At 48.1% G+C, this 16,671-nt stretch overlaps 1 protein-coding gene across 3 annotated transcripts in view; it reads left to right on the top strand.

The window, feature by feature from the left end:
* Window positions 1-16,671, top strand: part of LOC112563617 (rhotekin-2-like) — a 31,389-nt gene that overhangs the window by 2,576 nt on the left and 12,142 nt on the right. The window contains exon 1 of one of the 3 annotated variants that reach the window (XM_025237773.1): window positions 10-401. The exons of 1 other annotated variant lie outside the window; for it this stretch is intronic. In XM_025237773.1, coding sequence (XP_025093558.1) covers window positions 366-401 — 36 coding nt within the window. In that variant the 5' untranslated portion in view covers window positions 10-365. Of the gene's footprint in view, window positions 1-9; window positions 402-2,871; window positions 3,722-16,671 lie in introns of those variants that run through there. One more of the 3 variants, XM_025237771.1, reaches the window with a different exon arrangement.

Genomic DNA, 16,671 nt, shown 5'->3' with positions numbered 1-16,671 from the left:
GGAAGCTACCAAGGCAGCGCCTTAGTACATTCTCATGCAAGGCAGCTACCAAACTACAAACATTGTCGCGTGATGCGGCCGTTTAATTAGGTTGTGCGTGGCAACGGTTGAAATGGTGACTGCAGGGCTACTGAGACTGTGAGTCGGGGCCACTACACTAATTGGCACCGCCAGGCGTACAAGCGCCCGCACAGAAGTCGGCTGGGAGGGTTCAGTGGCTCGCTAGAGGAGTCGGGCAGCCAGAAGCCCGTGAAACAAAGGACCTGCGCCCAAGTTGTCAGGCGGCGGGGATCACAGACACGCGTGCGCCACGTCACGCTAGCTGGCAGCTTCTTTCGTGTGTAGCTTCTTTCTTCAAAGTGATCATGTTTTCCCTAACCAAGGATATTACTTTTACTTTGGTAAGTACTCGGTTCACAGAAGAGTTCTTATTCTTTTTCTCTCTTTCTTTGTAAATAATAATTATGTTGGATCGTGATTCACCATGTAACCAGTTTTTATCTGCTTTTCGGTTCTGCTGATGCTTTTCATCAGATGACGGACTAAAACAGGATTGTAGAACAGAGTTCCTACAAAGAATGCTAATCTGCACAATCAGCTCTTCTCAGTTTTTTAAAAAAAGGCATTTAAGAGGTTATTTTATGGTCATGTTTTCTTGATCTTTTCGGTAGGAATCGGTTTTTTGTTAATTTACTTTTTGTCTAAAGAAGCGCTTTGAAATGTGGTCCTGATACTGAACTAAAAGAGCAGTTGTAGTTAGCAGCATCAAACCACCCACTGCTTATTAACGTTAGCCAGTCAGGCTGTTTGATCCGCAGCTTACAGACATGTACTCATAAATCATTACGAAATATCTGCTGCGTCTAAGCGTTGTTTACACCCTTCAGTCCGCTCGAAACGCGAAGAACAAGACCTCAAAGTTTAAAACAACGCAAAGATTAAATCGTGATGCGATTGCAAAATACCAACAACTAAACACCAAGTTTTGCAGTTTTATTTTGTCTGCTAGTTTGTTTTGGAAGAAGGCTGCAGGGCACGGTGACGTCTCGATAGCGAGTGCGCGCTGGCTTTCCAGGGTAGGTATAGTTGGGGTGGGGTGGGGAAATCATGCTGAGCATGTTTCTGTTGTGGCCTATGTCTAGATTACGAGAACTGTGTATGAAGTTTACGATGATACAGCGAAGAATGACTGCTGCTGTGCAGAGCAGTTGCATGAATGTAGCTTTCAGCTGCTTGAGCTCTCGTGAGAAGGTTTCATTCATGACAGGAGGAAATGTGCTGCCCTGCTAGCCCTCCTCTTATCGGTAAGAGATCTCCCAGTCGTCCGCTTCTGCCAGCAAGTTTCCCTAGATGTCCCATATATTTGGGGGTTGTTTTTTTTTATAGCTTTTTTACCAGGTTGTGGATACATTGCACACACGCTCGCGTGCCCTCCCACGCTTCCTCCCTCCCCAAAGCAGTGACAAAGGACTAAGGTGACTGATGCATTCACTAAATATTCTGCTTAGCCACCTGTCTATAAAGAAGCCATGTGGAAAGCTTGATTGATTGACCAACGTCTGAGTGATGCAAAGCGAGAACATCCTTCTTCGGCGGTAAATAGAAGGGAAACATACTTCAGAGTGAGCTTTTTTTTTTTTAACTGCATAGCCAAGTTGGTGCATGCACTGTTGTTCCTTCGAGTGTTGTTAGTATTGGAGTTGTTGCAAGGAAGGAAGTGCGAAGTTTCTCTGTTTCCCACGACAGTGAGTCTCCATTGACATTTTTGACCCACGACTTCCACTGGTGTCTTGAAGTGCGACATGAGTCACGCAGCGCGTGTAGTGCTTATTTACCACGTTCCCGTCCCTCACCCTCCATCACAAATATAAAAAAATGATAACAAATAAAGCTGCTTTGGTGGGCGTCATCAGCTTCAATCAAGGCACGGCAGGGAAGGGTGTTTGGTGAGGGCAAAGTATTGATCAGGGCTTTTGTGTGGTTGGAGTGTGGAGAGGAATATGGCCTGTCTTGAGTGGACGGTCGTGTAAAAGTGACCACGAGGACCTTGCCCATACCGTACATACTGTGTGGGATAAAAACGATTCAAGCGACCTGCCTGACCTTTGCTACGGATTTTATAACTCGTGTCTCGCTCGTGTTAATGTTGGTTAACATCTCAAAGTTACACTAGACACGCATATTATTTTTTGTGGCACATCCAGATCCTGGTGGAGGGGAAGAAGGAAGACTTGGGCACTGGGATGTTAGGGTTAGTCCTGTTTTATTGATGCCGTCACTAGAATCGTCTACAGTGACAGCCGTCTAACTTTCAGTCTACATTGGTCAGACGTTTGGCAATATTTGTGTCAGTACAACTGAAGGAACAGCTTTCAATATTTGTGTCAATACATTTGGACTTGTTTCTGTATCCATATTAATACAACTAAAAGGATTTGTCCCGATACTCACTAGAACTAAGTGGAATTGTTTCGATATCCGCGTTATTACAATAAGCGAATGCTGTTCGATGTCCATCGCAGGGCAACACAATCGACTTGTTTCTAATCTACGTCGATGCTGTACCAAAGGGATTCCTTTTGTTGTAAGGATTTTGTTTCGATATCTGTTATCGATGCAAGAAAACGAATTTGCTCGTTATCCATGCTAAGACAAAAGCAGGTCAGTGCTCGGACAAGGCAGCGGGCGCCAAGGTCGGGTGCCGCCTGGCAGAGGGCTGCGTGCTGCGCCGTGGCGACCGTGCGACTGGCGTGTTGCAAATATGAATCGTATCGGACGCGCTGACTGGAATGCGTGTGCGGAATCGACCCGTCTGGCATTGCCTCTGCAGAACGCAGGGATCGTGGTCGTTGTTGCTGTTGCTGCTAATGCTAGTGGTGTGGGGAAAACTCGCATACTTAGATTGGGAGACCAGGGATAGAAAGAGCTGGTGCATCATCACCAGCGACGAATGACAACGGCGACGACAACGAATAGCATCGATAACGGAGCGGAGGAGAGGGCTGCTGGTTTTCGTGGCCGCAACTGTGGGTTCGCGCCGGTCTGATTTATTATGGACTCGCCACCGGCCGCCATTTCTTATGTGGATTCTAGATGACACGGTTTAAAGGGCCGTACGTGCGAGGCACAAAAGGGGAGACTGCAGCTGAGAGGAAAGCGCATCACCGGGTCTCGGAACTTGTGCCTTGCTGCGCGCCTCACTCTCGCAGCTCTGGACGCGTCGCGTACAACTTACGAGGCGAGAATGCTAGTGTAGAACCGACAGGGAATGGTCACCCGAAAATTATGAGCCTCCATTCCTGTTTGAAGGGAGTGGGAAGAGAAGAAGCTGGTCCAGCGAGCAGCGGAGCTTGGCTGTTAGCATTTGCCATCTGATCACCAAGGTGGGGAGAAAAAAGCCAGTACTCCCAGTCCGACGAGGATACATTAAGTGCGTACGTGGTGTGTATGTAGCGCGGGCGCCATCCCAGTTTTGTGACTGACATTTGCACAGAGATGCACGTCTAACGTGGGGGAAGGGAAGTAGCGGCAGAGTGCTTTTTGGCGGTTCACATCTGCAGCAGCGATGGAGGAAGTACAGCGCGGTCTTCAGACAACGTACAGAGGAGCAACGATGACGTCGACGTCAGCTGAAGAGAGTGCTGCTTCCCCCACGACGTCAGCAGCAGCAGCAGCAGCAGCACCAACAGCCTCCTCCACAGCCGGCATACTGGCCAGCATTGTAAGTCAGCACATCTTAATTTTCGTTCTTGGCGCTGTCTTAATTCCCGTGGATTTGACCCGGAAACACTTGCGAAACCATTTGAATGTCTGTCTCGATGATCCAGGACGGCCTTTCACGCGGGCGACGTATGCACGTGTAATCTAAATCTAGACCATTGCACATTTCTTTTGCTTTTGCACGTGAGATTGCTGCGCATTGGAAATAATGGGGTGGGGGAGTAGTTTGGGATGGGAAGACGGGAAGCCAATACCAGAAGCCTGGAAAGAATTGTAGAGCAACACACACGGCGACATACTGGAGAGAGAGAGCAGAGGAAGCCATAAGACGTAGTACAGGAAGCAGGGCGACAGGAAGGTTTCATATGTGACACGCAAGAAAGCAGCTATTTTGTCAATTTAATTCTAAAGATTCTTAACAAAGCACTATTATTTTTTTCAGCTCATATGAACGTGAAAAGGGTATCTTATATGGGTGACTAAAGATTTTTACTAAGATCATCACTCAGGTCCAGTAGACACATATGGAAAAATAAAACAGGAAATGGTGGGATTAAAGAGAGGCATAAGCACATTTGCTACAGTCGTAACTTGGTCTAATTTTAAAAACCAAGGCTAAGTGCAGCCAGTCATAGTACAAAAGAGTCAAATCACGTGACGTATCCATCTATTCAAAAATATTTCGTTTGAAATCGCCCAACCACGTTTGAGTTTACTTAATTGCTCATTTTCCCGGTTGTACTGTAGTTATTACTGCCTCGACAGCTCAGCACGAGAGCAGATTCAAGTTGATATACAGAGTGATATATGAACCGTCCCGGAACTTGCCCTATACACCAATTCAATCTGCATTCCCTCCGACGCCCCCCCTCCCTCCACACACACACAATTCAACGATTCTGCGATTGCAGTTCCAGCTGCACCCAGTCAATACACGGAGGGTTTGCGGTTCGAGTTCCATCGCTTACATTTGCCCGAAGTACTGAGAAGTATGTCCGGCACAGTGCATCGCAAGTGGCTTTGGTAACGCAGATCTTGATGATGAAGTGACTGCTAAACCCTTTCCGCTCCCCCCACCTTTTCTTGACAACCAGCACTGAGTGCAGCTGCTGACAAACACTGTACAGTGTGGCCTGGTTGTTTGCTCTGTATTTATAGCCGCTCATTTTACTCTCTCTAATTTAAACGGATCAGAAAGAAGGGCGTTTGAGCAAATAGTCTTTTGTCTCGGAACATTTAACAGTGTTTGACCAGGAACTTGCAAGTCTCCCATATAAAATAATGATGTCGGACGGACTGTTTCAGCTGACAGAATACAGCTAATTCAGTTTGGAGTAGTAATGAGTCAACCTGTCACGTGATTGAAATAAATGATTGGGCTTGTACTGTCTTACTCAGGAATCACAGGAGATGCATTGCATGTTGCTTACATACTGACTTATACTTATGAACGTTTGTTTGAGATTTTGTTTTTAAAACACCCGTCTGACTTAACACGAATGAAAAGGTTAAATATGAAGAGCGGAAAACAGAAGTTATAGCGCATCGACGAGTTTCGCAGGAGGAGGGGGTAAGGGACCCCGACCTTTAGGTGCATCATTCCCATCATGTCTTGATGTTCAAAGGTCTCCATGCAACAGTGAACAGCTTTCTCAATAACGCTGCCGCTTTTGTTATTTTAAACGGGAAAACATTTCGACACCACCTGCTAACATCCTGACAGGCAGCGTAAATCTGTGTCAAGAACACGACTGGATTGCCTCCCTTAGACAGGCATGGCTTATCTCGCTCTCCAGGCTTGCAGCAGACAAGCTGCCTGCCTGCCCCAGTGTGAAAACCTTAACGTGTTAGTAGTAGTACCCGTCCTTCCTAGCCTGTTTACTTGCGCTGCTCTCGGGTGTAAACCACGGCTTCATTAGATTTTATTTTAAAAGATTCACGAGAGCGACGTAGGCTCGGAGAGAGTGGAGGCTGCACCTGCAACATGGTGTCAGAAAGTCTGCTACCCAGTGTTTATTGTGATGCTGCGGAGCAAGAATGATGTCCAGCACATCAAAAGAAATTTCTTCCTCTTCACCATCCCGACTGCGTGAACAAGAAGCCCTAGGCTTGAGAAACGAACCCAACATGACGTGTATAAATGCGTGCGGCCATTGAAGGGAGGTGTAAAAAGAAAATAAACGGGGTAATGGAGGAGGGTGGGATAAAGATTTAAAAAAAATAATCCGCAGAGTATACGAGATAGAGACCCTTCGCTGAACACGCTATTGTTACCGGAAGTAGTCGATTGTACTGACCAGGCCTGTACGTCATTTCCGCACAATTGCACCGAGTTCACAGCTTGGGTTGACCTAAGTACGGCGCGAGCTTCTGAGAGAGTACGACTACATAGAGCAAATATACTCCCCTCCGCATCGCGATGGCGCCGGGGGGTCAGCGAGAGCAGGAACTTCTCTCTCGCATCCACTCCCGTTCGCCCCAACTGCAAGATTTTTTTCTAGGAGGAACAGTGCATTTTTTTAAATGCTAAACCAAGACCAAAGCGGGTCTAGATGCAGCCTTATGTTTCTCAGAGAATGTAGTGCTTGTAAGTTTTGACTACCCGTTTCTCACCTTCTCTTGTGCCTGTCCATCCACATGCTCATAGCGTGGCATTAACTGGCCGGGTAGATGCTTTCAGGTGTACTGCTAGCTATTTCTCTTAAACGATTATTAAATAATAATCATGAGGAGTCCAGCAAAGCTTGTCGCACTAAGATACAAAAATTGGTCATATTGACTGACACGAGACTACTACTCTGTCCGCCATGTTACTCGTCTGCCGTTCTGCAGCAAGAGTGGAAAGGGGAAAAACTGTTGGCTCCTTCTACCCTACAGGTACAGATTTATCGCTGGCATAACTGACAGCGTTTCCTTCATTGAAATTCAGAACAGTCAACGGCAAAGTTCGCGAGCGTGCATGAAGGAGAGAGAGAGAAAAAAAAAAAAACTTTTATTTTTTTTTTCGACCGCCTGCGTGCAGCATCGCCAGAACAATCCTTTATTTTGTGTGGGTAAACATTGTTCCAATTTTCAATCAACACTGCCAGTATGTTTGGTAAACTGTTTATGCGCAGTATGTTGCAGTCGAATTTATGTTTACCTCTCCTCGCTACCCGTGACAGGAGGTTAGCACGAAACAGCAAACAGCCGGCTGTCCTTATGTAGGAGATGGGAGCTCACCAGTTCTGCTTGCACCAAACTTAGTAGACTTCAGTACCTCCTGAGATATTTTCACTGGCATAATAATTCATCAGTACTATCTTTGTTTGATTATCAGGGTTTTTCATTTCAAAGCGCGGTGCATAGATTTGCAGCTCACTGCACATGCGCGCACACACACACATGAAGGAAGGGCCCTTATCGTGATAACTAGAATTGAGTTGGTGGGGTGTCGTTAAATGCATTTTCGTAGATGGAAAACGGTCTTTAAAGAGAGGAATCGATGTTACCTTCACTCCCAAGAATGCTAGAATATGTTCATGTCAAAGATCATTATTAATGTTTTTTCCTCGGATGTTAATGTGCAACCACTTGTGGCATTATTTTTACATCGGGCTGGTTGTAGACAGAAATATAAATATGCGCGCGCCTGCGTGTGTGTGTGTGAGAGAGAACATTGGTGGGAAATAGTTGTGAAATGAGCTCTTGTCGCTCGGCATGTCGGTGGAGTAGACTCCTAAGAAGTAGGAAATAGCATGTTAAAGAAAGAACAACTTGAGTGTGTCATGTAGATGGTGAGTCACTGTGAGAAAGCGATCTTCTGACTGTGAAGATCTCACGACACTTCCTGTGGCGCTGGCCAGTACCTGGCTAATAGCCATTAATGGCTGTCAAGGTGTTTGACGAGGCTATTTCCAATCTGTGTAATCACTGTTCTCGCCGCCGGCTTGGGTTTCCACGTCCTTGAACCTGCCATTGATCAAAGGTCGTGTCGAGTGCACGATGTCATTCACGTAAAGGTTAGCCAAAGCGAGTTATGCTGTTGGGTCCTCATTACCTCGTTGCAAAGTGGTTTATTGTTCCCACAGCTTCAAGGTGACCTGAAGACAACACTGAATTTGAAGATATAAGACTTGAGCACAAACCAAAGAGATGCTAATAACTGTCAACGTATTTTAGCCTGCTCTTAATTTTTATTGCCATCTTATTAAGGCAGGCATCGCCAGCGCACCTTCTAAGGACTCATTAATTACAAACACATACTTCACTCACATACACGCGCACGGAGGGATTGGGAGGAAAACAAATTACACGGTAAAATCATGTTTTCCTAGTCATGTGACATGTGACTCATTCCTCCTCTAGCTTTTTCCTGCTCTGTCTATCCAAGACAAACAGCTGTGTGCTGTGTTCACCTTTATTGCGTACACACACTTTATTTTATACTGTAATATCTTACTACCCTTTCACTGTGGTAACATCCGGCAGACCTCTTTCGTCTGGTGTGAATTTCTTTTAAGCGGGTCTAGATGCCAAACGACAACGTATAAGTCAAGAGCTACAAGACTTGCGGCAAAAAAAGAATAAAATCTGCTATAGGCCTTCTTATTCCTCCCTTGCCGCAGAGATGGCACAAGCTGGCTTTAAGTCACACGCCCGCCATGTCAAGGATGTACAATCAAGAAGGTACATTGATGGGACTCTACTGATATCCCCACCACACCCCCAACGCCTACCTTCTCTCGCCGCTCGAGGACACTGCACACAGTGTGGACCTTGTTTCGGCCTGGTTTCACTCGCCCTCTCCCCCCACCTGACCTTCCAACATTTAATACTTTCGAGTTCAACAGGTGCACAGAATGGCGAACGCGCTGTTACAAAAATGGTCATTTAGGAACAAGACCGACACAACCGAACTGAAAGGTCTTTTGTGTTGTTTTGATGGCTCTTGTGCTGCGATTCAGGGTGCAATCTTTTGAATGAAACTCGCGTTCTTGGGATGATACCAGGATCATGAGCAGTGACATATTTAAAACCACGTTCGAAACTTTGCTCCCAAAGGCAGAAAAAAAAATGCAAATGTAAGACCTAACCAGACAGAACCACGTACTACAGGCGTTAGCAGCAAAGGCAGCACCGCACCGCTTATCACATGCGAAATCTGTTGGGGTCCACACTACCCTGCCTTCCCTGTTTCTCTCCTCCCCCTCCCCTTCTCTCTCTCTCACATACACTCCGCGGCTTGTGCTGGGACTGGGGAGCTCAAATCTTACATGCGTGGTTTGCGGGTGAAAGTTTACGTCAAGCTTTGTTCATCCCCTACTGGCATCGCGACCACACAATTTGGCATGGTGTGGAAGGGAGCCAGGGGTTATGGTGGGGTGGGGGTGACCCCGCTCGTCGTCCGCCTGTTGCCGCAGCAGAGGAACAAAGAGGGTATCTGGAGAGTCAGTGGAATCAACGTGACCCCTGACGACGTGCTAATCAATATTCACCAGTAATCCGTGGCAACCACCCGTCTTTTGTGTTTTATTTGCTGACTGTTCCCCTAGGCCGATGACCTCGCTCTGTGTGCGCTTGTGTGTGTGAGGGAGAGATGAGGACACATCAGCCTCTGCAGCACAAGACGCAGATGCGCCTGCCATCGTGCAGTGGGAGTGGTGCCACAGCTAGTCTGTGCTGTCACTGGATTAATAGAGCTCGGGTCACAAAGCTGGAGCCAAGAGGGGGGTGTGTGTGGGCAGGGTGACCGGGCGGGAGGAGCAGGAGCCTGCTGACGCAGTGTTTTCATGCGACGAGAGAACGCTGCTAGTGAGGATGACTCTGGCTTGTGCTTGCAGGAGGTCGTCCACTGCGCTGTCTGCTGTCTTACTCCGTGGCATCGAGATGCCGAAAAGTAACGCCTTACTAGTGTGTGCCGGCAACAGATGCAGAGCATGATCGACAGGTTGTCAGGCTGTGGAGGAAATCTGCCTTCCTGCGTCTTAAAGTGAAGTCCAGCCGGTGAAAGGTATTTCGGAGCCAAGTATCTTGGTGCCAGACAGTGCAAAAACGTTTCCATTAAGGGCTTTTTGGTGCCAGAGTTCTGCTTTTAGAGTTCTCGCGTTAGACACGTGCCAGCTGGCTTACATTGTGCTTGCTGATGGAATCACAAAGCTAGGGAATGCTGCTTCTCTTCCCGCTTAAAAACAATTGGCTGTGTTGCGGCGCAGTTATAATTCTGTTGCACCATGATGGGCTGCTGATGTGAGTGTATGGGGGGTGAGGCGAGGTTTATCATCGAAGATGATTGTGGCCCGTACCTCAGGCTTCATAGGTCGACGTGTCGCGTGCAAGCGTCCTCTTCACGCGCGATTTCTCTTTTGCCCCAAAAGAAACCGACCCCAGAGAACTGTGATGTGTAAGTGGGTATACGTCAAGTGGTTGTGACCGAAAGTGGTGGAGTGGAGGACGAAGGCTGCAAGCGAAACCCTGACGCCGAGTTCGAACTGCAGAATAACACCCCAACCCCACCCCTTCCCCAATTGAGAATGTAAGTCTTACGGTGCAGGAGAAGTGTGGGTCACTGGGCCGTGCCATTCAGCCGCTATTGTCTGCAGGAGAAAACGTTAACGTGTGGTGTAGTCGAAGCTTCATCTCTCACCAGCGCAGACCGACCGCGCGGCCTCCAACACAAGTGTACGAGGGAGCAGGTGCCGGGGTTTCTCTCCCTCTCCCGTGTAAACAGGCTGCTGTAGAGAGAGCGAGAGCGGAAGGACCCCTTGGCAAACTGCACTGCTGCATCACGCTGTTGGCTGAATGGATTTGATCGCAACCAGACATGTCGCGGAGCTGGTGCTCTGAGGTCTTGTCTTGGCCAAAGTCGCAAAGGGGAGAACCCAGGTCGTCAGCTGGTGCAATGTGGGGCAGCATGACGCCAGCACTCGTATCGCGTGTGTAATACAGCTTTTATCACGACACCCTAGCGGTCACATACGGACAGAGCTCTCTGCCATCCGCCTCACACGCGAGGCATGGAGACCCCGATGCGGTGCTGCGCGCCGGCTGTTGTCTAACTCGCTGGCAGGTCGCGGGGCTGAAGTTTGACAAAGGGCCCGCTGCGGTCGATCCCCACTCAGGACCGTTGCTTTGAACAGGCAGCAGAGTGTAAGGGTGAGAGAGCGTCGCGCGTCCTTTGACCTTTCGACGCGCGCGAGACGGACTGGCTGCTAAACCCGTGTCGTGGCCTGCTCACCTGCTGTTGTGTGACACGCTGGCACAGCTGTGCCGTGTCGTCCTGCTTGTCTCAGGGATTTCCAACACGGGTTGTGGCCGTGCGACTTCGTTGTCCCCCGCATATGCATATAAGCACCTCACCTTCTGCTGACTCAAATCATCTTCCGCCCATGTGTTTTCTTCTTCCGTCTCTTCCTCCAGCCATTGCTGGCTAGCCGCTTGGCCGCCCCACCGATTACCAACCAGCCTTACCTGGCTGCTGGCCAGAGAGCCACCGCGGCACCTGGCAAGTAAACATAATCGCCCAGCTCCTCTACAAGGTAAGTAGTGAGGTGCGGCTATTGACAATCAAACGTTTTGCCCTCCCCCTGCACACGGACATCAAGTCAAGCGGAAGTAAGCCACGGACAGATCCAGTGTGTTACCGCACATTGAGTGAACAATGGCCTAAACTCGAAACGCACGGCTTTCTGCGTTCGTCGATACTCACGTCAGCCTTTATTAATTCACAAAGTGTGAAAAAGGTTTCCACCAGCGACGCCAGGCGACCACAAGGAATTCCACCAAGAGTGCCCTCCTTCACAAGGGTAGAGATCACTTCCCGATTTCAGCTCTCCGGATTGTTGTTGCAGGTTACCGGGGCTTCCTGTGCACGCTGCCAGCCTTGAATTTTTTTTATTGTGTTTTTTTGGGTGGGCGGGTGGAGGATGGACAGGGAGGAGGAAAACCGTTCCCTCTTCGTTCTAGCGGATACCACTACGTAGTTTGTGCTGGGGGGAGTCACAGCTCCAATTAGGAAATGACTTAAAGAGAGGGCGAAAAAAAAAATAAAAAGCCACTGGTGAACCGCACGATCAGATTCTACGCGTGCTTGCAGCTAACGCTTCTGTCGTGAAGGCTCAGTTGTGATACTTCCTGTGGTTGTTGTGGTCTGGAACGTATTGGCTACAGCAAGCTGCTTGGAATCCGCCTGTGGTTAGCAATACCGGCGGAGCCTGGCCAGTGACCTTCCCCCAGCAGGTCAGCCGCATCTTTGGAGGTGGCGGCTGGTCAGACAGATGCTGGAACTCAGCGGAGCATGGTACGCCGCCGCGCCGACTGCCTTTTCGCATCGCTAGCACTTGATTCTTGCCGTAGCGGAAAACATTGCCAGAGTACCAAAGACCCATGAATAAGATCGTGTGGCCAGGGGCCGGCCCTGCCGAGCCCGCCAGGCCCAAAGGGGCCAGAGTACAGCATGCCGTCTGGCCCACAGCGTATCACTGGACGGAGATGCCGGACTGACGGACGACCCGTTCATACTGGAGGATTTGAGTCTCTTCTACTTCAGGCAGATGGCCAGCAACCTGCAGGTTTGTAAGCAAATGTCTTCTGTGCGCTAAGACATATTAGTGTCTTTATTTACGTTAGCGTTTTTATACTGTTTTACAGCAGTAGAATTTGACAGATTTGTGACGATCACTTCCACCCGTTTCTCCGACTTCTCCAGTAGATTGCAGAGGTGTATCTACGTTGCCAGAGATTGCCTAGATGACGTAAAACTGCAACTACTCTGTAGCAACTGCTTGTTGCTGGTGATGATCACAAACACTGGGTGGAGGTAGCGGTCTTCCCGTACAGTTTCTCACAGACGCCAACCGTTTCCCTTTGCAACGATCTTCTCTCCATCCCACATCGGACCAAACAAGCCTTCTCCTTATTACTTGCGATAAGGGAATGAAATATTTTTACGTTACAGATCGTTTGGTAAGACAGGAAGGTTTTTATTTATATATATATTTTTGCGATAGCAGCAATGAGCGTAGCTGCCGGTTATCTGACTAAGGCGTTAGGATTAGAACTCTACAGCTAAATGTTTTGGTCAGCCGTTGGTCAGAAGCAAAGCAGGGGAACTCATTTTTTGGTTGCAAACTCCTTACTGTTAAAGTTGTTTTCTAATGTCATGTAATTTTTCTTTTCTTGGGTCCTCAGGGGCTAGTTCATTAACATTGGTGTGGTGACTAAGCACAACATTCGCTGCTGGCAAAAACAAGTTTTTGGCCAGTTTAGCATCTGGAAACATGAGTCTCTTTCCATTTCTGTTCTGTCAGGACCAGAATAACAAGTCTCTGTTTGATTCGGCAGAGGACTGCGCAATACTCTTTTCTTTTAGGCCGGGAGGCGGTGGTGGTGGTGGAGCTGGTGGTACAGTATTCTCCTAGCAGTGTAGCTACAGTTACTGCACAATGCGGCTGTTGTGAGGGATGCTGTGCAGTTAGAGATGGCAGCGCGGAGACCTTAGACATAGTCTTGCTTATCCCGTTGTCTCCTACATGAGCACACGTGCCTTGTGGTATTATCACATTTTGTTTTATCTAGATTGCCTGTCGAGATTTTCTACGGTAACATGGGCGCACAAATGCAAGCACAGAGCTACCACTGATCTCGTGTTTGTAGAGATGCCTTCTCTCAGTCTCCTGCCAAGAAGTCGTGGAGCATGTGAAGCGCTGGTTGTTCTTGTGCAACTAATAGACGAAGGAAACCCATCTTCATGTTACTGATCTTGGTCAAAGTGTGTGTGTGTGGCAAGTAACACCAATAAACGACCGTATCATGAACCGGGAGTCGGCCTCTCATTTACACTCGTTCGGTCACCTATTTACTAGGTCTGTTATCTCGATTACCTGTGTGCTCCGGTGTGAAACAAAATTCACGAATCGGGTCAACGTGGCATGTAAATAGCCGCCTATCACATTTTGTCGGCCTCACAGCTTGCAGAAGCAGAAGTCCACCCAATAAAGCTGTCGATATTCCTTACATTTTATTGAAGGCATCTCGCGTTGGCATTTCGATGGAGTTTGAGATTTGTATGATGATGTCCTCGTATGCTGTAACTTAAATTCATATAAGGGGATAACAGTTGCCTGTATACCACTTCGTCATAAGGAACGTTTACTTAGCAATTTTTAGTTTTGATAGAAATTGTATTTATAGAATATCTTCTTAGCGGAATTAGTCACTCTGGCCATTTTGTAGGTGATTTGTTGCACATGTCGCTTTGGTATCATACTGACACCCGTGTTATTTGTGACTGTCATTGACTTGCAGAATTTGTTGGGTGCAATTATTGGATGGGTACCAGGTCTCAGTACTTTATCAAACACTGAGCAATTAGGTTCATTGTCTCGGCAACTCGCTCACCTGAGTAACGTGTTTACACGGCGCCTTGTGATGAGCATACCCGCTTCATAATGAGTGTGCACGGCAGGGCTTAATGTCATGGCCTTTCGACGAAGATGCTCAAGGGATGTCAGTTATTGTCCAAGTCTGTGAATAAACTAGCCATGTAAATTTAACCTCGGTGAACTGGTTAAAATGAATTTGTTTTTTTTTTTATACGAGCAACCGTAAATAAACGCAGCAGCACCTAATACAGTGTGCATCACGATCATGTTAAATACCGGATCTCTCTTTTCTGACGGCAAGGAGGGTTTTCCCCCGCGTCAGTATGGACCGACAGGGTGTATAATCTTTTGCCAGTGACTAACCACTGGCCAGCATCGTCACAGGGTCACTATTTCCTGTTTGGTGGGTCACATGATCATGATAAATCTTTCCCGCAACAAAGGGTAAAAACAGCATTTTAAGTGTGTCAGCCTTTCAGTAGCAGTAACCCCACAGTGCGCAGCCACGGCGTGCAGTGAGGTGGGGGAGAAAGAAGGTGAAGCTAGTCTAGAAAAGTGGGAGGTGGGACGCCATTTTATTTTACTCGCGTCCGATAAAAATGCTGAGAACATGGACGAGCAGGCTTTTCGCTGCCCTCTGTGCGTGAACCTGGAGGAACACCTGGCGGGGACAGTCGATAGACGCTGGAGAACGTGTGCGAGTGAGATGTGATTGATGAGGTAGGCACGCCTACTGGCTGTCACGGCGAAATTAATTAGCACAAAGCGAAAAGTCGCACGAAAGTCATTGTCGACACTTAAAGTAACGGGGACACGCTCTCCAGGAGATTCCAGGAGACTTAACTCCAAATATGGCAACATCGCTGTTCGTAAGGTAGCAAACAAACAACGGCCAGTTGGTCGTACACAGCAGTGTCGGGGTGAAGGCTAACACTTGGCCAAAGGCCCGTTTGCACTTTGACCTCACGTAGGCTTTTTCTTGTATCTGTGGTTGCCTAGCGGGCAAAAAGGTATTGCCCTTAACCGATCAGTGTGTGAAGAGTTACATGTAATAGAGATTTTTGTAAACAGTCTACATGTTTCTCTTCACTCCACTCCCCGCCCCTCTCACTTCCCCAACAGCAAACAGTGAGCTGACACCGCCATAAGTGAACATCAATCAAGGCCCCCGACCCCGCACTGCTTGGGATGTCAGTTGACTTTTTTCCAGTCCGATGTGGAGATGCTATGTGTGTGCTGCTGCACGCGCCACAATTGTCATCTTACGCACGAATAATTTCCGCTCATCGCACATCGATCTCAAGATGGCTTATCAGATGTTTTTATTAAGTGCTTTGTTGCTAACTGCAGGCGTGGTTCTTCTTTCTCCCCCTTTTCGTCTGACCAGCCTAGAAGCATGCAACTTGTGTGCATGTTTTGTCATCCACGTTAGTTTCTTTTCCCCACCAGCGCTTGGCGAGGCTGAAAGGTGTCTTGCATCTTGTGGCCACGGGGGTTAGTGGCAGGTCGTATGTCATGCATCATGTGCACTTGCGCAGGTGATTGTCTCTGCATCTGCTTCACGGAGGATGAATTGAGGTTCTAAAACTAGCCATTCTTGGAAAATAATCCTAGGTGACACAGTGGAATAGTAGTCTCCGGAAATTGCCCGCCCCTTGTTAGTCCATGGTCGCTGTTTCTCCTTTGCCGAAACTTACTGAACCCCTCTGTCCCCATCACACGCGCACCCACCCCCGCTTACGTTTCCAAAGCCCTTACCCAAAGCATAGAAATGCGGGCCAATGTTGCCTCGACTTGGGCATCAAAGTCCATTATTTTTTTGTGTGTTTTTTTTTTAGTAGGGGGGGGGGGGTATTTAATTATCCTTAGCACCATTTCTTGCTTCCACTCTTACTCTTTTGCTAAGATTTTGACGTATTCTCTCCTAGATTCGCTAAATCTTTCCCCTTCTCTCACTCACCTCTTTCTTACACACGCACACGCACTTTTCTTCACTCAGTCTCTATAAAAACAAGCTTTGCTCTTCGATAAAGAGAAAATGCATAGCTTGCACTACGTTATTAACTGAAGCAGTAAACGAGTGAAGGAACTTCCTGGACACACCCTAAGCTTACTGAAGACCGACTGGTGTTAGTTGGGCGTAGCAGCACGTACTTGATTAAAGGTTGCTCATGCCGCCAGCCCTTGCCTTTCACTCCCTCTAACTGTCTAACATACGCCTGTGCAGAAGCCCTCGGGGAAGGGAGACTGTCGCAGTCTCCTCCCGCGTGTTACATGTGGCCGGGAGCAAAGTGGAGGACGATGGACTTCGTCAACATATTTACAGCTTTTTCTCACAGATGTCGGTCACAGTATGGGGAGCAAGGCCATCCGATCATCGCTTCCTCAAGCTTTCGTCTTTCTCGTCCTGTGAAATGTGTCCGACCAGGGGTGGGCAATTAATTTTCCCAAGGGGCCGCAGGAGAAATTGGGATGTTTTAGAGGGCCGGACTAATATAGTTAACTCAGTTTTACCCAATACTGTATATATAGTATATATACTGGCGGGCGGGCCAGCGGGAGGGCCGGTCAGAGACAGGAGGCGGGCCGA

Source organism: Pomacea canaliculata, linkage group LG5 (genome assembly GCF_003073045.1).
Source record: "Pomacea canaliculata isolate SZHN2017 linkage group LG5, ASM307304v1, whole genome shotgun sequence".
In the NCBI taxonomy this organism is placed as follows: Eukaryota; Metazoa; Mollusca; class Gastropoda; order Architaenioglossa; family Ampullariidae; genus Pomacea; species Pomacea canaliculata.
The sequence above is the reverse complement of the archived record's forward strand: the minus strand, read 5'-3'. Positions and strand labels throughout refer to the sequence as shown.